The 24,154-nt window shown below is 42.3% G+C and overlaps 2 protein-coding genes across 3 annotated transcripts; one reads left to right on the top strand and one right to left on the bottom strand.

Moving 5' to 3' along the window:
• Positions 1 to 1,178: 1,178 nt before the first annotated feature.
• LOC132780067 (biogenesis of lysosome-related organelles complex 1 subunit 3) lies at positions 1,179 to 4,801 on the top strand. The gene is made up of 2 exons (XM_060783597.2): positions 1,179 to 1,263; positions 3,360 to 4,801. Exon 2 carries the CDS (start codon positions 3,374 to 3,376, stop codon positions 3,947 to 3,949), a length of 576 nt encoding a protein of 191 aa, XP_060639580.2. The 5' UTR covers positions 1,179 to 1,263; positions 3,360 to 3,373; the 3' UTR covers positions 3,950 to 4,801.
• Positions 4,802 to 6,257: 1,456 nt separating this feature from the next.
• LOC132780065 (galectin-4-like) lies at positions 6,258 to 23,489 on the bottom strand. 2 transcript variants are annotated; one of them, XM_060783596.2, is made up of 11 exons: positions 23,341 to 23,489; positions 19,242 to 19,330; positions 15,443 to 15,638; positions 14,504 to 14,620; positions 13,127 to 13,177; positions 11,261 to 11,308; positions 9,511 to 9,537; positions 9,333 to 9,362; positions 8,361 to 8,449; positions 6,745 to 6,910; positions 6,258 to 6,625 (listed from the first exon to the last, which is right to left on the bottom strand). In XM_060783596.2, the coding sequence occupies exons 1-11, from the start codon at positions 23,368 to 23,370 to the stop codon at positions 6,482 to 6,484; spliced, it is 987 nt and encodes a 328-aa protein (XP_060639579.2). In that variant the 5' UTR covers positions 23,371 to 23,489; the 3' UTR covers positions 6,258 to 6,481. The 2 variants fall into 2 exon arrangements, with proteins under 2 accessions (XP_060639579.2, XP_060639578.2); XM_060783595.2 differs by having other exon boundaries at positions 6,745 to 6,931.
• Between the last annotated feature and the right edge of the window lie 665 nt (positions 23,490 to 24,154).

Here is a 24,154-nt window from a genome sequence, read left to right on the forward strand (position 1 = left end):
GTGCACTGATGTTTTAATTTAACTGTTGAATTGTTTTTGTATTTTATATTGTTTGTTGATAGATTTAGGCATCTAATTGTGCCTTCTATGTAAGCCGCCCTGAGTCCTCCCCCGGGGTGAGAAGGGCGGGGTATAAGTAAATGAAATAAATAAATAAATAAATATAAACTTATTAGTATTTCAATGGGAAGTGTGGGCCTGCTTTTGTCTGATGAGATAGGATTGTTGTTGTTGTTGTTATTGTTGTTGTTGTGTGCTTTCAAGTCATTTCAGACTTAGGTTGACCCTGAGCGAGGGCTGGGGAAATGACCTTGGAGGGCCGTATCTGGCCCCCAGGCCTTAGTTTGAGGACCCTTGCTCTAGACCATGGCCATATAGCTCGAAAAAAACCTACAACAACCCAGTGATTCCGGCCATGAAAGCCTTCAACAATACAGCAAGAAATACTGTTTACCCACAAGCAGCAAGAAATTACATATATTAGAAACCAACACTTTCTCATTACTTTTATTATATATATATATATACTAGCCATCTCATATCATGCATTGTGTGTGCATGTGTATATATGTGTTTGTAGATGTATGTGTGTGTATATTTGTGTGTGTATATATGTGTGTGTGTGTGTGTGTGTATGTATATGTGTGTGTGTGTATATATGTGTGTGTGTGTGTATATATTTGTGTGTGTGTGTGTATATATATATATATATATATATATATATATATATTGTAAGCCACTCTGAGTCCCCTTTGGGGTGAGAAGGGCGGCATATAAATGTCGCAAATAAATAAATAAATCAGGGCCAGCTAGCACTTCCCAACAAAGGATACCCCCAGACAAGATGCTGCTAGGCTATTCAATGCTAATCATGGATGTGTATGGCCAACTGTACTGCAAATGCATGTTCTGAACACTAGGTGGCAGACGAGGGCTATATTACGCTCACGGTGAATAGTAGTACAAGTCCAGCCTTCCTAGCCTCCGCTCTGCCCGCAGCACGCATGCGTCACCACAGTCACAGCTATTCTTAATACGCATGCGCCAGGACGACTTTTCCTCCACCGCTCTGTCTGTAATACGCATGCGCCCACACAGCTGTCTTCCATCTACATTTCTAACTGCAACACGCATGCGCTATCGAAGCACAGCCGTAAGGGCGTTTAAACGGAGCATGCGTCACGCCCCACGTGATCTTTTGGTAGTCATATGACCAGCAAAGGCGGAAGTATTGCTTCCTGGTCAGTGTTAAGCTAAGTCCTGGTGAGTTGGTTGCTCATAATTTGCATGACATGACTATTATTGCAGTATTGTTGTTATTATTGGTGTGGCTGTGAGTTTTCTGGGCTGTATGGCCATCTCCCAGAAGCATTCTCCCCTGACGTTTCCCCTGCATCTATGGCAGAGGTTGTAAGGTTTGTTGGAAACTAGGAAAATTGGGTTTATATATCTATGGGATGTCCAGGGTGGGAGAAAGAACTCTTGTCTGTTGGAGGCAGGTATGAATGTAGCAATTAGTCACCTTGATTAGCATTGAATGGCCTTGCAGCTTCAAAGCCTGGCTGCTTCCTGCCTGATGGAATCCTTTCGTGGCAGGAATTCCCCTGTTTTTAGTGTTGCTCTTTATTTACTGTTATGATTTTAGAGTTTTTTTGTTCATTTTAATGGTTTTCCTCCTTTCTGTTGAAATTGTCCACATGCTTGTGGATTTCAGTGGCTTCTGTAAATGCGCAGAAGCATTCAAAATCACTTTAGATGAAAAACTCTCCATAGAATCATAGAGTTGGAAGAGACCTCATGGGCCATTCAGTCCAACACCCTGCCAAGAAGCAGAACAATCGTGTTCTAAGCAACTCCCAACAGATGGCCATCCAGCCTCTATTTAAAAGCTTCCAAAGAAGGAACCTCCACCACACTCCATGGCAGAGAGTTCCACTGCTGAACGGCTCTCACAGTCAGGATGTTCTTCCTAATATTCAGATGGAATCTCTTTTCTTGTAGTTTGAAGCTATTGTTCCGCATCCTAGTCTCCAAGGAAACAGAGAACAAGCTTGCTCCCTCCTCCTTATGACTTTCTCTCACACATGGCTATCATGTCTCCTTTCAGCCTTCTCTTCTTCAGCTAAACATGCCCAGCTCTTTAAGCCGCTCCTCATAGGGTTTGTTCTCCAGATCCTTGATCATTTGAGCTGCCCTCCTCTGGACACATTCCAGCTTAGAGTCAACATCTCCCTTCAATTGTGGTGCCCAGAATTGGACACAATATTCCAGGTGTAGTCTAACCAAGGCAAAATATAATCCCTCATGGATTCATTGCCAGATTTCTTTAGTTATCCACCCACTGCTGTTGGATAGCTACGAATCTTACTTCAGCAAACCACTCCTCATTAACAAGCAAGGCATTTGAATAGTAAGCGATAAGTATCTGTTGATAAGGTTGGAAAGGAAAAAGAGATGGTGACGAGGGACAAACAGATCCAAAGAGAGTTATTGATTTATTTTGCATCTTTGTGCCCCACTTTCAGCCAAAAAAGACTCCCAAAGCAGCTTACGAATCATGTAGAGATTGGGAGCAAGGAAGTTCAGAATGCTCTGTGATTGTAGGTGAACTATAAATCCCAGCAAGTACAACTCCCAAATGTCAAGATTCTATTTTCCCCCAAACTCCACCTGTGTTCACATTTGGGCATATTGAGTATTTGTGTAGAGTTTGGTCCAGATCCATCATTGTTTGAGTCCACAGTGATCTCTGGATGAAGGTGAACTACAACTCCAAAACCAAAGGACACTGCCCACCAAACCTTTCCAGTATTTTTTGTTGGTCATGGGAGTGTGTGTGGTTTGGTTCAATTCCATCATTGGTGGAGTTCAGAATGCTCTTTTATTGTAGGTGAACTATAAATCCCAGCAACTACAACTCCCAAATGACAAAATCAATTTTTTTGATTGAAGGACATACATTGACCTGATAGGTGTATTGTGTCCAAACTTGGTGTCAATTCACCCAGTGGTTTTTGAGTTCTGTTAATCCCACAAACGAACATTACATTTTTATTTATATAGATTTATTTTGGTGTATCTTTGTATTGATTCAGTTATTGTTGTATATTTTACGTTGTTCTGTTTGCATCGCTGCTGTCTTGTAAGCCACCTGAGTCCCTTTAGGGAGATGGGGTGGGATATAAATAAAGATTATTATTATCCCCATCTGTAAGATGATATATCTATCTATTTATCTCCATCCAGTTTTTTTTCTTTCACTACAGAATGGAAAGATTTCTTATTTAGAGTCATCTTGGTTATCTCTTCATCCCTGTTAAATTTTCCAGCAAAGCCTTTTTTTTATTTTCTTTCTGTAGAAGTCAATGCAAAAATGACAACTTCAAAATACAAAACTGTAATTCAAGGAGAGGCATCGGAGACGGATTCGGATGAAGAAGTGTACCTGTCTTCTGGGCCCCAGGGTTCATTGCCCAGCCTTTCTGGAGTGAAGGTTGCTGGGGAAGCCTCTGAAACGGATGAGGAGGAAGATGGAAATTCTGGCCAGTCCAAAATGGAGCCACAGTTACTCAGCCCAGACTTGCCGCCGCTGGTGGTTTACAGGAATGAGGATGTGGGTTCTCCCACCGCTGTTGAAGAGAAGCCTGCCCTCCGCTCCCGACACCGAGGCCGCTACAGCACCCTCCTGCAACAGAAGCTGATTGAGAGTAATGCCCGTTTGTACTACGATGTCAATAGCACTGTCAAGCAGGTGTACCAGACGGCCATCAAAGAGATCGGGGCCATTACAGGGCAGCTCAGTAACTCGCAAAATGGCATCATCAATGCCTCACACAACATCCGGCTTGTCCTGGAGGACCTGAGAGCTGTGGCTGAAAAGGTAGACATCATCACCAGCTGCAACCTGCTGCCGGATATCCAGATACAGCTGCCTCCAGCACAAACCTAATCCTGTCCCAGATTGTCCCAGAAGTGAAGCAGTGTTAAAGTGACACCTTGGCTGTAAGGTGCAGCTTAAAACAAAACTGTCACATAGAGCCTTGGCTGCCTGGTGTTTCAATCACAGCATATGCAATCACAATGACTCCTCTAGTAACCAAGCCAATTAAAATGGTCCTGTATATATTATCGCACTTCAAAAAACTGTTGCATTTTCTGAACTGATTTTTATTATGTTGTTTACAGTTTACATGGATATAGGTATCTGAAGCATTTGGGTAACAAACATTAGCCTCGAATAAACAGGAGACTCTAGTCTGCAAAAGTAAAGGTTTCCCCTTGACATTAAATCTAGTCGTATCCTACTCCGGGGGTTGGTGCTCATCTCAATTTCTATGCTGAAGAGCCAGCGTTGTCCATAGACACCTCCAAGGTCATGTGGCCAGCATGACTGCATGAAGACCCGTTACCTTCCTGCTAAAGTAGTACCTATTGATTTACTCACATTTGCATGTTTTCAAACTAGGTTGGCAAAAGTTGGGGCTAACAGCGGGAGCTCACTGCACTCCCCAGATTCGAACTGCCGACCTTTCGGTCAGCAAGTTCAACAGCTCAGAAGTTTAACCTACAAGTGGGTCTGCAAAACTTGTTAATTCATTATCCAGAGAAAGAAAAACTGCAGCCATCTCTTGAAAGTGACCAAGCATATAGTTATGATTAGATTTGGATGGAAGAGAACTGAACTGTATCATGTCTATCTTAATACAGAGTCATCTGAACATGGAGGGCTGCATCTTTTGTGAAATTTAGTGGAAGAAAGGTGTGTGCAGTACTTTGCATTAAAAACATCACTTTATATAAACATTTTCTTTATTTTATTACAGATTATAGGATACATTGAGACTAACATTGCACAGTATACAATACCACTGGGGGGTGTAGTTTCCCACAACAATTCCATGTTTATTTTATTAGAATATGGATTATTTCTTATTGGGGGGGAGGGGTAGTAAGCATAATTATAAAACAAAACTCTACAAAGTGTAATCAAGAAGGAAAGAGGGACAAACAAATGCAGTTTAAGAAAATAATTACACATTTGTGTGATCAAGACTTTCCTCTTGTCACTTTTATGCCACACTTGGTAAGCCTTATACTATACTAGCTTGGGTACCCAGAGTTGCCCGGGTTATTTGAAAAATTCCATTCTTTAATTGTACAAAAGGCATAAGGTTGTGGGTGAACTACAACTCACATCATGCCAGGTTAACCCAGAAAAGCTCCAACAGTACTAAAAGTTTGTTATGTTGGGCAAGTTTGCTCTAGATGAATCATTGGTGGGGTTTGGTGTGCTCTCTGGCTGTAGGGTAAACTATAACTCCCACTATGGTGAGTCAGTCCCCTCAAACCTCCCCAGTAGGTTGAGTTAGCCACAGGGGCTCTTTGTGCCAAGTTTGGTCCAGGTCCATCATCGGTGGAGGTCACAGTTTCTCTAGTTGTGGGTGAACTACAACTCCTAGAAAAGGAAGGTCATCTTTGGTGGAGTTCAGAGTGCTCATCGATTGCGGGTAAACTATAAATCCCAGTACTTACAACACCAAAATGGCCAATTCCCCTCAAAAACCACCAGTATTCAAATTTGGGCATATTGGGTATGCATGTCTATTTTGGTCCAGATTCATCATTGTTTGAGTTCATAGTGCCCTCTAGATGTAGATGAACTACAACTCCTATTAATCCCTCCAAAGGCCTCCAGTATTTTTTGTTGGTCATGGAGGTTCTGTGTGCCAAGTTAACTCCAGGTGGAGTTCAGAGTGCTCTTAGATTGCAAGTGAACTATACATCCCAGTACCTACAACTCCTATACGTTATGGAACATCTCTAGTATGTTCAGTAGCAAATCAATTTCTCTGTTTGCTCTGTACCATAGAAAGGAGTAGGAAAGAGTTAAGGGAGAGGCAGTGGGCAGGGTCATGGAAATTCCACACCAGTGAGGAGAGTAAGAAACACTGGGATGCCTATGGTGGAAGAAACACATAAAATCTAGGATGAAATTGCCCCCGTATGAAAGCCTTCACTTGGATGGGGGCTAGTATGGCATTTGTGGAGGACATTGGGCTCTTGTACATGTTCATGGCGCTTACTATTACCTGCAATGTCATTGGAGGGAGGACCATTGGTGTTTCCTGTTTGAGATATGCTTGTCCGTGGAAGTGGACACCCCAGCCACACAAACATACATATTTTCATGTTTATTATGTGTATTATTTAAATCAGATTCAAACATACAGCAATCCTGGTTTCCAGATCACCCCCCCCCCCCCCCCAATTATTCTATAAGGGTACTTGAGTTTGCTGGAAATGATTTCTGCCTTACTCTAGTTGGAAAGCAATAATAGGCATATTGGCTTTAGGTTTACATACAAGTGTATAGCAGATTTTTGAATGACAGATGGAGTAAACACCACTCCAAATGCATGGCTTTGCTGTTTACTTCCACAATAGGCGTGCACGGAAGTAGTGTGCATGAAAAAGAGACTAATCAGTACTGTACGCAAGAAAGAGTCACGTCCCCAGCTATTTCCAATTGGTCCACCTGTCCTGAAGGAATTCGATGGGTATAATCAAATACCACTTGCCCGTTCACAATCACCCTGTAGTTATTCTTGAAGTTGGTGATCTCCATCTAGTGAGGGGGGAAATACAGAATTTTATGTTGTCATTTTTGTTCAAGTTGCATCATGATGGGCAATGCTTTCCAACCAATGCCTTGATTTCCACACTCCTTTGGAAAGTCTTACTTACATGGAAGGCTTGGCCAGGTGAGAAAGGCATGCCATGACCGTGCCGTTCCTCCGGACCCCATGCGCCGTTGAGGAAGGAGTTCCGGACAAGCACTCTCTCTTTGAATCGGGGATTGATGTGCAAAGCAATGTTTCCAGTTATGCTGTTTTTTAGGTTCACGTGGAATCTGGAGGAAAAGAAAGGGAATCTGGAGGAATAGAAAGGATACTATCTCATCTGTCTATGAAATAGCACAGTTGGTTGTTTTTTGACACCAGAAAGATCCACTGGCAGAAAACCATTTACTGTACCCGTCAGAGATTCCCACAGTGAATGACAAGATATTTCCTAACTGGCTTAGATTTTGTAGAAACAGTGTAAAACAATATTGCATATATGAGGGTTGAATGAAAAGAAATGCCTCCACCTTCGTAACTCCTCAAAAGATGGCAGGATTGGTATGTGGCAGGTATTTATTTATTTATTTTAAACTTTTATATCTTCTCACCTCTGTAGAGGGACTCAGACTGGCTTACAGCAATGATTCAATGCTACTAATACAAGTTAAAACATCATACAACAATACAAGGTTAAAATACATATAGATATATAGATACATATATACCAAATCGACAAGGTAAAATCATGTTCAACTCAGTCTGCATATGTGGTCAGTCACTTTGGTCTGTAATCAGTCTCAGCCATTATTCTGGGAATTCTTCGTTCCATAACCAGGATTTCACTAGACTCCTGAAGGACAAGAGGGAGGGGGCAGATCCAATCTCGCTCGGGAGAGTTCCATAGCCAAGGGGCCACCACAGAGAAGGCCCTGTCTCTCATCCCCACCAATTGCGCTTGCGAAGGTGGTGGGACAAAGAGCAGGGCCTCTCCAGAAGATGGTTCATAGAGGAGAATACGTTCGGACAGGTAAACTGGGCCGGAACCATATAGGAATTTATAGTTTAAAACCAGCACTTTGAATTGTGCTCAGAAGATAATTGGCAACCAGTGGAGCTGGTGCAGCAAGGGAGTTGTGCGCTCCCTGTACTCAGGTGCCGTCAGTAGCCTGGCTCCTGAGCGCTGGACTAATTGCAGCTTCCAGGTACTGGCTTGGTCAGTAGTCTCTCCTCTACAGTTCCATTTTGGTGAGAAGCCTTAGCATTGAACGATTGTGTTGTCAAAGTGCAAAGTAGGGAACCCTGTGCAGACAGTCAATCAATGCGACTTAAGCAACATGCAGTCATTGAACTCTTGACAGCAGAAGGTGTCATCCCAAAGGAGATTCATCAGAGAATGCAAGCTGTTTATGGCAATTGTGTTGATGTGAGTACTGTGCATCTTTAGGTGAACAAGTTTAAAGATGTTGAGGTGGGAACATCTGACTTGCGTGACAAACAAAGAGTTGGGCGTCCTGTGACAGCAACCACCGAGTTTCACAAGCAAAAGGTTGACAGATTGATTCAGGACAATTGTCGTATCACTCAGAAATTTCAAGCAAGTTAAAGAGCACATTCTAAGGATTATTTCTGTGTTTGATTTATTAAAATATTCCCATCCAAACCTAAGTAACGAAGGTGGAGGCATTACTTTTCATTCAACCCTCGTAATATAATATTGTGTCTTCTTTACAAAGGCACCTGTTGGCTGTAAATGGCACGTTCCCCACAATTGCGATCTTCCGGAACTCAGTGAAGTTTCCTGGGATGGCTGCACAAAATGGGACAGCCTGGAGATAGAACAGAAGAGATTTAGTCCTTCAAACAAAAGTAGCAAGTCAGGTAACTAAGAACTTAATACATAATCATGAAGCCAACAGGAAGTTGAATGGGGGTGGCGAAGTACTCAAACACTGTTTCTTTCCTAAATATCTTGATGTCACCTTAGACTGAACACTAATTCCCAAATGTCAAGGTCTATTTTCCCCAAAATCCACCAGTGTTCACATTTGGGCATATTGAGTATGTGTGCCAAGTTTGGTCCAGATCCATCATCGTTTGAGTCCACAGTGCTCTCTGGATGTAGGTGAACTACAACTCCAAAATTCAAGGTCAGTGCTCACCAAACCCTTCCAATATTTTCTGTTAGTCATTGGAGTTCTGTGTGCCAAGTTTGGTTCAATTCTATTCTTGGTGGAGTTCATAATGCTCTTTGCTTGTAGGTGAACTATAAATCCCAGCAACTACAACTCCCAAATGTCAAGGTCTATTAAATTCCACCAAACCCTTCCAGTATTTTACATTGGTCATGGAAGCATATTCAAGACCCTAAAGACTAACCATTGACTGTCATGAATCTACTACAGGCCACCAATTGACGACAGGGATGTCTTCATTGCATAAATAATGCAATTTGACAGCACTTTAACTGCCATGGCTCAATGCTATGCACCCACAGCGTCTATAGTTTTACAAGTCCCTACCAAAGAGTGCTAGTGCTTCACCGAACTGCAATTCCCAGGATTCCATACCATGAAGGCATGGCAGTTAAAGTGGTGTTAAACTGCATTAATTGTACAGTATAGATGTATTTTAAGACAGCTGTCCAATGTTTCAACATTTTCAGTTGTTGAGGACTAAGAAACATAAAAACTGGGTAGTAAAGATACTCACTGGATTGGCCAAAGTCACTCCACTGAAGCCCTGAGAAGAGATGGGAAAAGCAAAGAGAAGACCCTTATTATATAAATCACGGATCTGAAAGGCACCAAAGACAATCTAGATACCAAAGTTTTAAGCCCCTGATTTATCTATTATATTATTATGGCTTCCCAGATATTAATCCACAAACCTGGGTCTTCTTGCTCTTCTGTTTCTTCTGCAAAGAAGGAAAAGAGAAGCAATAATTTAATATACAAAGAACTACAATTTGGTCTTGTTCTTTAAAATTACTGTTCATTCATGAATAACATGTGTGGTGGAGGCTCCTTCTTTGGAAACTTTTAAACAGAGGCTGGATGGCCGTCTGTCAGGGGTGATTTGAATGCAATATTCCTGCTTCTTGGCAGGGGGTTGGACTGGATGGCCTATGAGGTCTCTTCCAGCTCTTTGATTCTATGATTCTATGATTCTATGATTCTATGAATGAGTTTTCTGTGAGTTTTTCAGGCTCTCTGGCCCTGTTCTAGAAGCATTCTCTCCTGACATTTTGCCCACATCTATGACAGGCATCCTCAGAGGTTGTGAGGTCTGTTGGAAACTAGAAAAATTGGGTTTATGTATCTGTGGAATAATGTCCAGGGTGAGAGATACATGAACCCCACTTGCCTAGTTTCCAACAGACCTCACATCCTCCTCTAAGGATGCCTGCTATAGATTTGGGTGAAACGTCAAGAGAAAATCTAGCTACCAGTATTTTAAAAAGCACCTCTAAAATCAGGACAGTAAATAAAGAGCAATACTCACAAAACAGGAAAATTTCAGACAAGAAACAACCAGGACCAGGAAGTACCTCCCAACAAAGGATTCCCCCAGGTAGGAAGCAGCCAGACTTTGAAGCTACAAGGCTATTCAATGCTAATCAACATTCACACTTGCCTCAAGCAGACAAGAGTTCTTTCTCCCACCCTGGACATTCCACAGATACATAAACCCAATTTTCCTAGTATCCAACAGACCTCACAATCTCTGAGGATGCCTGCCATAGATGTGGGCGAAATGTAAGGAGAGAATGCTTCTGGAACATGGCCATACAGCCCAGAAAACTCACAGCAACCCAGTGATTCCGGCCATGAAAGCCTTCGACAACACATTGAATACATAATAAATTTGCTCGTCACAGGGAACCTGTAGGGAGATAAGTCTTTTAACTAATAATTTAATATAATAATAATAACAACAACAACACTTTATTTATATTCCGTCCTATCTCCCCAATGGGACTCAGGGCAGACCACAGTATACATTCACTGTCGTTTTGGACAGACAGGACAGAGAAAGAACAGAAAGGAAATATGTTGTGTTGACGTCCAGCTTTTTTGGTGCCTTGGAAGTTGTGCTCGAATCCAGCACAAAGGGTTGCTGTTGCTCCATCCTCTATGACGAAGAGCCATCAGGGCTTCCTCCTTGCTTTTGGTGACTGGGCATTTTCTGATCTTTTTCTTTTATGGCACAATAAAATACCTCCCCCACTTTTTTAGCAGTACCTAATTTCGCTACTTACAGCTCCAAGCTGTTTTTGAACTGCTTAGGTAAACAGTGAGTTGGGCTGACAGTCGGGTGCTCATGCCAACCTGGGGCTTCAAACTGGCAACTTTTTGGTTGGTAGATCTTATAATTGCTGGTGATTTATCATCTGTGCTAAAGCCCGGCCCTATCTCTCCTATCTCTTCCTCCTTTTTATCTTTCACAGAACTAACACAGCTACTTCTCTGTAAATTTCAACTGAGCTGTGAACTTCCCAGTTAATCTTGAGTTAGAAAGCAGGTCAAGATACTATTTGTAAAATTCAGACAGCTTGTGTACTATATAGGTTTTCCCTTCTTTAGACCAAGAGTCTTCCAGATGCTGAAAAGTTTCCACCAAACCAAATAAATACTCACTGAAATGGATGTTTGTACAAAGTGTGGCTGAGCAAACATACCACCGACCTGCAAAGGCAGATAGATTGATCATTCAGAGGATACTGGGCATTGCAACAGTAAAATCATACTTTAGTCTTTTTACTCATGACAGTCCTTGAATATTTCTGCAGTGGAAAAGGCAAAGTTCTGCATTTTTCAAAAGATAGGAGGATGCTACTGGACAGCTATAGGAGAGAAAAAGACCCATGTTGGAGCAAACCAAAGGACTGTCTTGGCCAGAATTATTTTCCTATAGTGACCACCAGATGGGGAAATGGGAACCAAAATGACAACCACATTCAGAAATCCATCAGGACAGTGTTTCTCAAACCGGGCCGGGGGGGGGGGGGGGGGGGGGACAGGCAGGGGGTGTCAGAGGGGTTGCCAAAGACAATCAGAAAACACTATTTTCTGTTAGTCATGGGGGTTCTGTGTGGGAAGTTTGGCCCAATTCTATTGTTGGTGGGGTTCAGAATGCTCTTTGGTTGTAGGTGAACTATAAATCCCAGCAACTACAACTCCCAAATGTCAAGGTCTATTTCCCCCAAACTCCACCAGTGTTTGCATTTGGGCATATTGAGTATCCATGCCAAGTTTGGTCCGGATTCATCATTGTTTGAATCCACAGTGCTCTCTGGATGTAGGTGAACTACAATTCCCAAATTCAAGGTCAATACTCATCAAACCCTTCCTGTTGGTCATGGGAGTTCTGTGTGTCACGTTTGATTCAATTCTATCATTGGTGGAGTTCAGGATGCTCTTCGATTGTAGGTGAACTATCCATCCCAACAACTACAACTCCCAAATGACAAAATCAATCCCCTCCCCCACAACCTTCCTAGTGCTGCAAACCCTTAATACAGTTCCTTACGTTGTGGTCACCCCCAACAATAAAATTATATTTGTTGATACTACATAATTGTAATTTTGCTCTGTTATAAATCATAATGTAAATATCTGACATGCAAGATGTATTTTCATTCACTGGACCAAATTTGGCATAAAATACCCGATACGCCCAAATTTGAATACTGGTGGGGTTGTGGGGGATTGATATTGTAATTTGGGAGTTGTAGTTCACCTACAGTCAAAGAGCATTCTGAATTCCACCAATGATGGAATTGAACCAATATTGGCACACAGAGCTCCCATGACCAACAGAAAATACTGGAACAGTTTGGTGGGCATTGACCTTGAGGTTTGGAGTTGTAGTTCACCTACATCCAGAGATCACTGTGGACTCAAACAATGATGGATCTGGACCAAACTTGGCATGGATACTCAATATGCCCAAATGTGAGCACTGGTGAATTTTGGGGAAAATATACCTTGACATTTGGGAGATGTAGTTGCTCGGATTTATAGTTCACCTACAATCTAAGAGCATTCTGAACCCCACCAATGATGGAATTGGGCCAGACTTCCCACACAGAACCCCCTTGACCAACAGCAAATACTGTGTTTTCTGATTGTCTTTGGCGACCCCTCTGACACCCCCTCACAACCACCCCCTCCCCCAGGGATCCCGACCCCCAGGTTGAGAAACGCTGATCTATACAGATTGGAACAGTTTCATTAAAAAAGCAGCAAAATTGCTCAGGTGCCTCAAACAATGATCAGGGACTCTGGAAGCTGAAGATCAAAATGCCTGGAAGATCAGAATTTGGGGGAAACTGCTTTACAGAGTGTTGTGAAGATGAATACGCTAAAGCTCTGGGCATATTCCACTTTGGATAATTCTTACAAAAGACCACCATCAGTTTCACCACTTGCTGGTTTTGCAAATAAAAGAGGCATTATAAAGCAAAAGGAGGCATCATAAAGAAATGGAAGGTTTCTACTTACATTGGTGGCAGTGACGACATTGTAAGCTGGAGGAGCATAAGGTGGTGGAGTCTGAAAGAGAAGAAGGACAATTCTAGGGTTGGATTCAGATTTAGGTGAGTGGCACCAATGGGATAGTTGTGCTATTTTCTCATAGGAGCTTTTTCAAGCCCCGACACTGGCAAAAAGAGTCCTTCTAAATGGGATGTGAAGGACAGCTGCCCCCAAATCAGATTACCTCCTCCCAATAGATGCAGCCCTACAGATAGTATTAGGCTTCAGGTCCGGTTCCATCTTCCAAGAGCTTGGTTCGCGTTGCTCCTTAGTTGCTTGAAATAGCATCCCCTTGCATTTTCCCCAGGGCTGCTACAGTCTTACCAGCACCCTAATAGTCAAACATTAACAGAGGCTGGAAGCCAGCCTGCAAGCCTTTTGCAGCTATAGGCTTTAAAAATTATCTATTTGGTCCAGAGACCGCCCTTTTTCCTGGGGATGAGATCTCCATTTTGGAGAAGCTCTCCTGCCTTCTTCAGTATAGAAAAAGCCTCAGATGGTCAAGCTAGGCAGCTCGGACAGGCCATCCGGAGTACGGTTACCCTCTTGCCTTGGAAACTCGTGCTGAGCTCATATAGGGGAAGACCTGCTCTTTCTAAAAGATAGCAGCTCAGCGCTGGGGCAGAGAATATCTCAGGATTTCTCCGCCATTGGGAGAGGCTCCATTACTTCATCCCCAAACTAACCTTGAGCTTGGATAGGGGAAGACCTGCCCTTTCTAAAAGATAGCAGCTCAAGGTTAGGGTAAAAGATCCCAGGATTTTTCTACCGTTGGGGAAAGTTAACTCAGCAGCTGAAGGAAAAGGGAAAGTTTCACAAGTTGACTGTGTTTGTAACTTCATCAAGCTGTGCCAAGTCTGTCAAGGACTTTGAGAAATAAATGTCCCGTTTGATGTTCAAATCTGGACTGGCCTCAGTTGCTGGGAATTCTGAGCTTCTAAGTAAGGCACTCACAGTTCACCCGGATAAAGAGAGAAGCACATCTTAGTTTTAACTTTATAGTGTCTGGGTGTGAAGGCACAGGTCCCATCTGCCTCAGCAACCATAACCAGTGGTTAGGATTTTTTTTTTCATGTCAGGAATGACTTGACAAACTTCTGGTGTGAGAAAATTGGCCATCTGCAAGGACATTGGCCAGGGGACCCCCGGATGTTTTACCATCCTGTGGGTGGCTTCTCTCATGTCTCCACATCAGCTGGAGCTGACAGACAGGAGCTCACCCCACTCCCCAAATTCCAACCATCGACCTTTTGGTCAGCAGTCCTGCAGACACAAGGGCTTAGCCATTGTACCACCGAGGACGCCAGCGCTGGAGGCAAGAGAGGCAGGAGTCATGCAACTTACATTGCCAACAAAGTTGATGCAGTTCACAGTGATATCCCCATTGACAAACAATTTCTGGACCAAGTGGAATGGGAGGCGATGACTGTATTCCAGGAAGTGGCTGCCATTAACAGATACCTGGAGAAGGAGGAGGTGAAGGTGGTTAAGAAAGACCAGAAGACAGTGTGTAAGCTTTGTCGGCTTGGATTCCAACCACCAGATGGCAGCTTTCAAGAAAGAAAGACTCATGGACAGGATGGAAAATCTGAAGCTTTCCAGATGTTGCTGGATTACAACTCCCATCATTGTAATTCATAAGTACAGTTGAAGTTCTTGCCTTGTCTAAACTTTCATGGAGGATAAACCTACGGTGCATCTACACCAGGTATGGGCAAACTTCAGCCCTCCAGGTGTTTTGGACTCCAACTCCCACAATTCCTAACAGCTGTCCAAAACACCTGGAGGGCTGAAGTTTGCCCATACCTGGTGTAGATGCACTCAAGGTTTATCCTCCATGAAAGGTGTTTTGGACAGCTGTTAGGAATTGTGGGAGTTGGAGTCCAAAACACCTGGAGGACTGAAGTTTGCTCATGCGTGATCTACACTGTAGAATGAATGCAGATGCCACTTTAAGTCTCATAGTGTCTCATAGTGTGTGTTTGCGTTTATATAGGTGGTTTTGCATGTGCAAAACCACATATATAAACGCAAACACACACATATACACTTATACACAAATATATACACACACAAAACACATATACACAAGCTGAACCACTGCAACGTGTGACGGGACAGCTAGTACATAATAAATAATAAAATTAATATTTTGGTTTTGAAACTTGTACTGAGCTTCAACTTTTGGGAGGAGGAGTCAATTTTTCGACAACATTGCCAAATATCATTACAGCCTCCACATTTGAATATAATGGGATCGTAGCTGAACGGACAAGATCTCACCTGATAGCAGTGGCTCTTGACATTGAGGATCATCTCAAAATAGACTCCGGGCTGGAAGGGTATGTTGCGGACCCGCTGCTCAGGTCCCCAGCGCCCATTTTGCTGCGTGTTACACACGACTACGTGTCCTTCAGTGAACCGTGGGTTGAAGTGAAAAGCAATGTCGCCATTCTGACACACCAGATTCACTACAAAACTAAAATGCAGGGTGATGTTTGAGACCGATGTGCTAGATTCACTACAAAACTCAAAGATGAGAGGATATTTGAGGAAGATAGGTAACCTCATTGTAGGTAATCTCACCTGATTGCAACATATTGGGGAAGATTTGGTGGAAAGAGAGAGAGAACAATAAAGAGAGAGATCAAGTGCAGAGGAGCAAGGAGATTTGAGGAGAACAGGAGTCATGAAAATACATAGGTTCCATTCACAATATGCCATTACGGCCCTATTATTCCATTTCATTGCATGGCAGCAAGCCTATACAGTCCTGTTGTTTAGTGAAACACTAGATTTATTTAGCTAAGAATACAGATTGCCTCTTCCTACACTAAAAATCCCAAGTGCCACAGGATGTCGCCACAGCAACTAAAAGCAAAATCATTGCACTATAGCTGTATATTGTGAAAGGTTCCATAAAACAAGACTGGGAATTGTGTAGTTTTATCAGATGTTCTTTGGTTAGACCACACCTAGAATATTGTGTCCAATTCTGGGCACCACAATTCAAGAGAGATACTGGCAAGCTGGAATGTGTCCAAAGGAGGGCGACTAAAATGACCAAGGGTCTGGAGAACAAGCCCTATGAGGAGCAGCTTAAGGAGCTGGGCATGTTTAGCCTGAAGAAGAGAAGGCTGGGAGGAGATATGATAGCCATGTATAAATATGTGAGAGGAAGCCACAGAGCGGAGGGAGCAAGCTTGTTTTCTGCTTCCCTGGAGACTAGGACGCGGAACAATGGCTTCAAACTACAAGAGAGGAGATTCCATCTGAACATGAGGAAGAACTTCCTGACTGTGAGAGCCGTTCAGCAGTGGAACTCTCTGCCCCGGAGTGTGGTGGAGGCTCCTTCTTTGGAAGCTTTTAAACAGAGGCTGGATGGCCATCTGTCAGGGGTGATTTGAATGCAATATTCCTGCTTCTTGGCAGGGGGTTGGACTGGATGGCCCATGAGGTCTCTTCCAATTCTTTGATTCTATGATTCTAGGACTACAACATCCAGCATTCTGTGCCATAAGCTATACTGTCTAGGACTGATAGGAATTACAGTACCAAAAATCTGGAGGAAAGATATTGTACAGTAATATAACATAGGCAGACTGCAATGCGGCACTATTATAAAAGAGATGCAAGAAGCAAGCAGCTATGACTAAATCATATACAGTAAAGTACAATAAGCAGACTGCTATGGAACGATATTATGTTGTAAAGTGCAATAAGCAGACTGCTATGGGTAGATACTGGTATTATACAGTAATGTGAAATAGGCAGACTGCTATTGGAAGATGTTATACAGTAATGTCAAATAAGCAGACTGTTGTGGGAAGATATGCACCTAATGTGCAACAGGCAGATAATTTTGGGGAGATATTATACAGTGACGTGAAATAGGCAACTGCTATGGGAAGATATTATGGAATAATGGGGAATTGGCAGACTACTATGGCAAGATATTATACAGTAATATGCAATACGAAAACTGCTAGTACAATACACAGATGCTATGGAAATATGCAGTAATGTACAATAAGCAGGCTGCTATGGGAAGATACTGGTATTATAAAGTGCAATAAGCAGATTGCTATTGGAAGATACTGGTATTATACTGTACTGTAATGTTAAATAGGCAAACTACTATGGCAAGATATTATACAGTAATGTGAAATACACAGACTGCTAGTACAATAAGCAAGTTGCTATGGAAAGATATTATACAGAAATGTACAATAAGCAGGGTGCTGTGGGAAGAAAATATACAGTAACTGGAATAAGCAGTCTACAATAGTTAGACCATATACAGTAATGGGCTATGCAGAGATAATATACAGGAAGTACAATAGACAGGTTACACTGGGAATATATTATAAGGTAATGGAATCAACAGACTGCTCTGGGAAGATATTTTATAGTAACTGGGACAATATATAGTAACTTACAATAGACAGATTGCTATTGGGAGATATTATATATTAACTGGAACAATATACAGCAACTTACAATAGGCAAGACATTATACAGTAATGTATAATAGGCTATTGGGCAGTAGTATAAAGTAACGGGGGCAATATACAGTAACTTACAATAGGCAGGCTGCTATGGAAAGATATTATACAGTAAAGTGCAATAAGCTGACTACTATGGCAAGGTATTATACAGTAATGTGTAATACACAGACTGCTAGTACAATAGGCAAGCTGCTATGGAAAGATGTTATACAGTAATGTGCAATAAGCAGGATACTGTGGGAAGAAAATATAACTAGAATAAGCAGTCTCCTATGAGAGGATTGTATACAGTAATGCACTATGGGGAGATAATATACAGGAAGTGCAATAGGCAGGTTACACAGAGAAAACATTATAATGTAAATGGAATAAACAGACTGCTCTGGGAAGACATTATATAGTAACTGGGACAATATACAGTAACTTACAATGGACAGACTGCTATTGGGAGATATTATAACATAACTGGGGCAATATACAGCAGCTTACTATGGCAAGATATTATACAGTAATGTACAATAAGCAGTCTACTATGGCAATATATTATACAGTAATGTACAATAGGCTATTGGGAGATATAAAGTAACTGGGGCAATGTACAGTAACTTAGGCAAACTGCTATGGGAAGTGGCAATATACAGTATTATACAGTAATGTACAATAGGTTATTGGGGGATATTATAAAGTAACTCGGCAATATACAGTAACTTACGATAGGCAGACTGCTATGGGAAGATATTATACAGTGATGTGCAATAAGCAGACTGCTAGATACTGATATTATACAGTACTGTAACGTGAAATAGGCAGCCTACTATGGCAAGATATTATACAGTAATGTACAATAGGCTATTGGGAGGTAGTATAAAGTAACAGGGACAATATACAGTAACTTACAATAGGCAGACTGTAATGGAAAGATATTATGCAGTAAAGTGCAATAAGCTGACTACTATGTCAAGATATACAGTAATGTGTAATATACAGACTACTAGTACAATAGGCAAGCTGCTATGGAAATATATGATACAGTAATGTGCAATAAGCAGGATGTTGTGGGAAGAAAATATACAACAACTAGAATAAGCAGTCTGCTATGGGGAGATAATATACAGGAAGTGACATAGGCAGGTTACACTGAGAAAACATTATAAGGTAAATGGAAGACATTATATAGCAACTGGGACAATATACAGACACTTACAATGAACAGACTGCTATTGGGAGATACTATAAAGTAACTGGGATACTATACAGCAATTTACTATGACAAGATATTATACAGTAATGTGAAATAGGCTATTGGGAGATATTATAAAGTGACTGGGGAAATATACAGTAACTTACAACAGGCAGACTGCTATGGGAAGGTATTGCAGCGGAAGTGAAATAGACCTCTATGGGAAACTAATAAAGAGTAAGGGGAATAGGCAGACTTTCATGGGAGGATAATAAACAGTGATGTATGATTTGTCACTGAACATACTGGTTGATACAGTCCTTGGAATCTGGTATAGGAAGGGTCACGTCATAGTAATAAAATAAAGGAATCCTTAGGTGGAAAATGGACAAACCTTTTCACAGGATGCCGGACCTGGCCTTGGATGATAATCATCTTCCCTTCGCTCAAGCCCCCCAAAATGGGGCCAGTAAAAGGAAGGGTCTGTGAAGGGAAACAGAAAACATGGTCAACCTGCTTGTTCCACTACTCAGGCCTCCAGCATACGTTAGATAACTGTAAGAAGGTGCTGAATATAACAGCATGCTCTTCTGTCTTTGATCACCAGCATTTGTTTTTCAAACTGGACAATTTTGCCCTTAAGACAGTGTAGGAACAGCATTGGAAGACATTTGGCAGACTGGATTTGAGAGCTGAAGACAGGATGGGTAAACACAGAGAAACTATCAGCCCTTATGCAATCATAACTGGGAGGCAGTTATTAGGATAACCATGTTTGCTTTGCTTTTAGAAAACCTGTACATTTCATAGAATCATAGAATCATAGAATCAAAGAGTTGGAAGAGACCTCATGGGCCATCCAGTCCAACCCCATTCTGCCAAGAAGCAGGAATATTGCATTCAAATCACCCCTGACAGATGGCCATCCAGCCTCTGCTTAAAAGCTTCCAAAGAAGGAGCCTCCACCACACTCCGGGGCAGAGAGTTCCACTGCTGAACGGCTCTCACAGTCAGGAAGTTCTTCCTAATGTTCAGATGGAATCTCCTCTCTTGTAGTTTGAAGCCATTGTTCCGCGTCCTAGTCTCCAAGGAAGCAGAAAACAAGCTTGCTCCCTCCTCCCTGTGGCTTCCTCTCACATATTTATACATGGCTATCATATCTCCTCTCAGCCTTCTCTTCTTCAGGCTAAACATGCCCAGTTCCCTAAGCCGTTCCTCATAGGGCTTGTTCTCCAGACCCTTGATCATTTTATCGCCCTCCTCTGGACACATTCCAGCTTGTCAATATCTCTCTTGAATTGTGGCGCCCAGAATTGGACACAATATTCCAGGTGTGGTCTAACCATAGCAGAATAGAGGGGTAGCATTACTTCCTTAGACCTAGACACTAGGCTCCTATTGATACAGGCCAAAATCCCATTGGCTTTTTTTGCCGCCACATCACATTGTTGGCTCATGTTTAACTTGTTGTCCACGAGGACTCCAAGATCTTTTTCACACGTACTGCTCTCGAGCCAGGCATCCCCCATTCTGTATCTTTGCATTTTATTTTTTTTATTTTATTTTTATTTTTTTTATTTGAGTAAACAGACTGATAAAAGGGAGGTGAGCTTTTCCAACTGTGTGTACATCTTTAAAAAAAAAAAGCTCTGGACTACCTTTTGTTGTGTAATTTCTAGTAAATGTTTGCATGGTCTTTCCAGCAAATCTCTACTCTAACTCTGGAGCAATGCCAAACCATATACCATTAACTGCTGTTCCCTGGAAACAACTGTACGCAATGAAACAACTGTACGCAATGGGGGACACAACAAGTGCCATCCTTATGACCCACTAGAAAAGTCAAAATGTGTCTTCCACACATACCTTTCAACATTCCACAGACTAAAAGCAAGTCACATGGGACTAAGCAACATGAAGGTTGGTCAAGAAAGAAAAAACTATCAGTGAGGAAGAACAGACAAGCTGGGAGAGGCTACAGCAGCTTGCCCTTGCCTGCTTCTAATGCAGTGGTTCTCAACCTTCCTAATGCCGCGACCCCTTAATACAGTTCCTCATGTTGTGGTGACCCCCAACCATAACCCTAACATTATGAATTGCCATATAAATAATGATCTGCAGGATGTAATTTCATTCACTGGAGCAAATTTGGCACAAATACCTGGGATTGATTTTGTCATTTGGGAGTTGTAGTTGCTGGGATTTACAGTTAACCTGCAAACAAAGAGCATTCAGAACCCTACCAACAATGGAATTGAACCAAAGTTGGCACACAGAACTCCCATGACAAACAGAAAATACTGTTTTGTGGCCATTGACCTTGAGTTTGGGAGTTGTAGTTCGCCTACATGCAGAGAGCACTGTGGGCTCAAACAATGATGGCATGGATACTCAATATGCCCAATGTGAAAACTGATGGGGTTTGGGGAAAACAGACTTTGGCATTTGGGAGTTGTATTTGCTGGGATTTATAGTTCACCTACAATCAAGGAGCATTCTGAACCCCACCAATGATAGAATTGGGCCAAAGTTCCCACACAGAACCCCCATGACCAACAGAAAATGGTCTGATGATCTTTGGTGACCTCTGATGGCCTTTGGTGACCCCTCTGATGGCCTTTGGTGACCCCTCTGAAACCTTCTCGCGACCCCCCCCCCCAGGGGTCCCGACCCCTAGGTTGAGAAACACTGTTCTAATGCAACGTTTCTCAGCTTAGGGGTCACAACCACTAGAGGGGTCGAATAGGCATTTCAGACGGGTTACCAAAGACCATCAGAAAACACATATTTCTGATGACCTTAGGAGCCCCTTTGGCAGAGAACGCTGAAGATCTCTCTCACTTGTCCTTCTCTTCCTTTTTGAAGAGAATCCTCCAACCAAAAGCCCTCCTCTGCTGTGATTGGCCAACCTCTCAGCCAAGGGGAGGGTTGTTTCTGAGACTCCAAGTGGGGAGGGGAGAGCAGGTATGCTTGGCGCATGGCAGCATGGTGCACATGCATGGGTGAGGGGGAGTGTGCGAGGCTGGAGGGAGGCTCACGCCAGTGAGTCACTTCAAGGCAGGGAGGAAAGCACCGCACAACGTGAGACTAAGAGCGGCCCACCAACATCAGGAGGAGAAGCAGTAGAAGCAGCTTAGGTAATTTGTAAATGCTATTTATTAGAAAAAAAAGTCTTTCCTTTTGTTATTTTATTAATTCTCCCATTAGAAAATCCATAAAGATATGGGTGAACTACGACTCCCAAAATCGTGGACCAATCCTCCCCAAACACCACCAGTATTCAAAGTTGGCCACATTGGGTCTGTGTGCCACGTGTGGTCCAGATCCGTCATTGTTTAAGTCCACAGTGCTCTCTGGATGTGAACTAAAACTCCAAAACTCAAGGTCAATGCCCACCAAACCATTCCAGTATTTTCTGTTGTTCATGGGAGTTCTGTGTGCCAAGATTGGTTCAATTCCATCATTGGTGGAGTTCAGAATACTCTTTGACTCTAGGTGAACTATAAATCCCAGCAACTACAACTCCCAAATGTCAAGGTCTATTTTCCCAAACTTCACCAGAGTTCAATTTTTTTGCATATTGGGTATTTGTGCCAAATTTGGTTCAGTGAATGAAAATACACTGTGGCGCAGCTGGCTGAGTGTCAGCTGCATTAAGATCACTCTGACCAAAAGGTCATGAGTTCAAAGCCAGCCCGGGTTGGAGTGGGTTTCCAACCAATTGTGTAGCCTGTTGTCGACCTTTGCAACCCAAAAGACAGTTGCATCCGTCAAGTAGGAAAATTAGGTACCACCTTAAAGTGTGGGGAGGCTAAATTAACTAATTTATGAGGCCATAAAAAAGACTCCAGCAAAGCACTCCAGCAAAAAAGCATGCGGGGAATGCGGAAGTACTTCATCAGTGTCGCAGATGGACGATGAAAGCGACAACTCCCCTGGCGGCCAGAAAAAGTTAAATAGCCTCTGTGTATGTCTGTATATGTTGTATGTTAAAATTGGCATTGAATGTTTGCCATATATGTGTACACTGTAATCCGCCCTGAGTCCCCTGTGGGGTGAGAAGGGTGGGATATAAATGCTGTAAATAAATAAATAAATAAATAAATATTTACATTACAATTCAGAACAGTAGCAAAATTACATTTATGACATTGCAACACAAATAATGTTATGGTTGGGGGTCCCCACAACATGAGGAACTGTGTTCTCATGTGGCTTCAAGTCTACTCTGACTTATAGGGACCATTTCACAAGCTCTTCTAAGCACGATCTGGTCAGTAGTGTTTTCCAGTACCTTCCTATAAGCCTGAGAGAGGCGTCCCAATAGGTTTCCATGATTGAGCACTGATCTGAACCCTGATCTCCAGGAATCCTGACAAACACTCAAACCACTACGGCAGGCCAATCGCTACAAATATCATTTCTTCGAGATTAAAAGTACAGTCTTTCCAACACCACCCTGAAGGGTTTTTGTTCTCCCTCCGCACACTCACCGGGTTCCAAATAGGTTGCTGTAAAGCCATCTTTGTGATTGCGGGATCCAAGTTCCCGAGCCTCCCGTTCGTGTATGCTCTGAGAGTGAAAGTACAGGCTTCCAGAAGCGGATTGGTCTGGGGATTTAAGTTTCATTTCCTTGACTTGTGGCGTAAAAGAGGCTGTTCTTTCCTCTCACCTTAAACAAACAACACATCCAAAGGAGAGTTCTGCTGAAGGTTATCAGTAGTACAGCTGCTGCTGCTGTTGTTGTTGTGAGAAAAGGAGTTGCTGCTTATTCTTCTGGCTCAACATATCTCTTTGCCAACATAAAGAGAGACAGAGAGAGAAATAGAAGGCTCACCAGTTGAATTTCTGCCTGTTCAATTAAACTGAGTGGTCACTATAGCAGACTGGGAGGCCAGTCCTTTTGCCCCTAATATCACCTGAAGAATGCAGAGGCTGATGAAAAATGCAGGAGAATCTACAAATTTCCCAATGTTCAAAAGGTTCTGGTGTAAAATGTAGGAGCTGCAATGAAGAAGAGAGAGCTGGTTTCCCTTCAGAAGGAAGAACTCTATTAATTGTTATAGACCTACAGCACGATAGGTAGGTAGTAGGCCTGGGTAACAACGGAAAAATTTGTTTCTAAAATCGATTCGTTTTTTGGGGGTTTTTGCATTTCGTTATTTAAAATAATTACAAAATTTTCCTTTTAAAAAGTTCGATATTTACGAAATTTCGTAAATGTGAAAAAAATTACAAAACATTAACGAATCGATTTCCGAAACAATAACGAATCGATTCGTTAATGGCGGACGCGACCGCGAAATA

The sequence above is a fragment of the Anolis sagrei genome, chromosome Y (assembly GCF_037176765.1).
Source record: "Anolis sagrei isolate rAnoSag1 chromosome Y, rAnoSag1.mat, whole genome shotgun sequence".
In the NCBI taxonomy this organism is placed as follows: domain Eukaryota; kingdom Metazoa; phylum Chordata; class Lepidosauria; order Squamata; family Dactyloidae; genus Anolis; species Anolis sagrei.

Excerpts from the sequence above, each read along its gene's own strand:
- LOC132780065 (XM_060783595.2), bottom strand. The coding sequence starts at position 23,370 with ATGGCTTTACAGCAACCTATTTGGAACCCG. Across the intron at positions 13,178-14,503 it reads GCATCAACTTTGTTGGCAAT|ACTCCACCACCTTATGCTCC; the intron begins GTAAGTTGCATG and ends CTTCTCTTTCAG. Across the intron at positions 6,932-8,360 it reads GTGCCATTTACAGCCAACAG|ATTCCCTTTCTTTTCCTCCA; the intron begins GTGCCTTTGTAA and ends CTATTCCTCCAG.
- LOC132780067 (XM_060783597.2), top strand. The coding sequence starts at position 3,374 with ATGACAACTTCAAAATACAAAACTGTAATTCAAGGAGAGGCATCGGAG.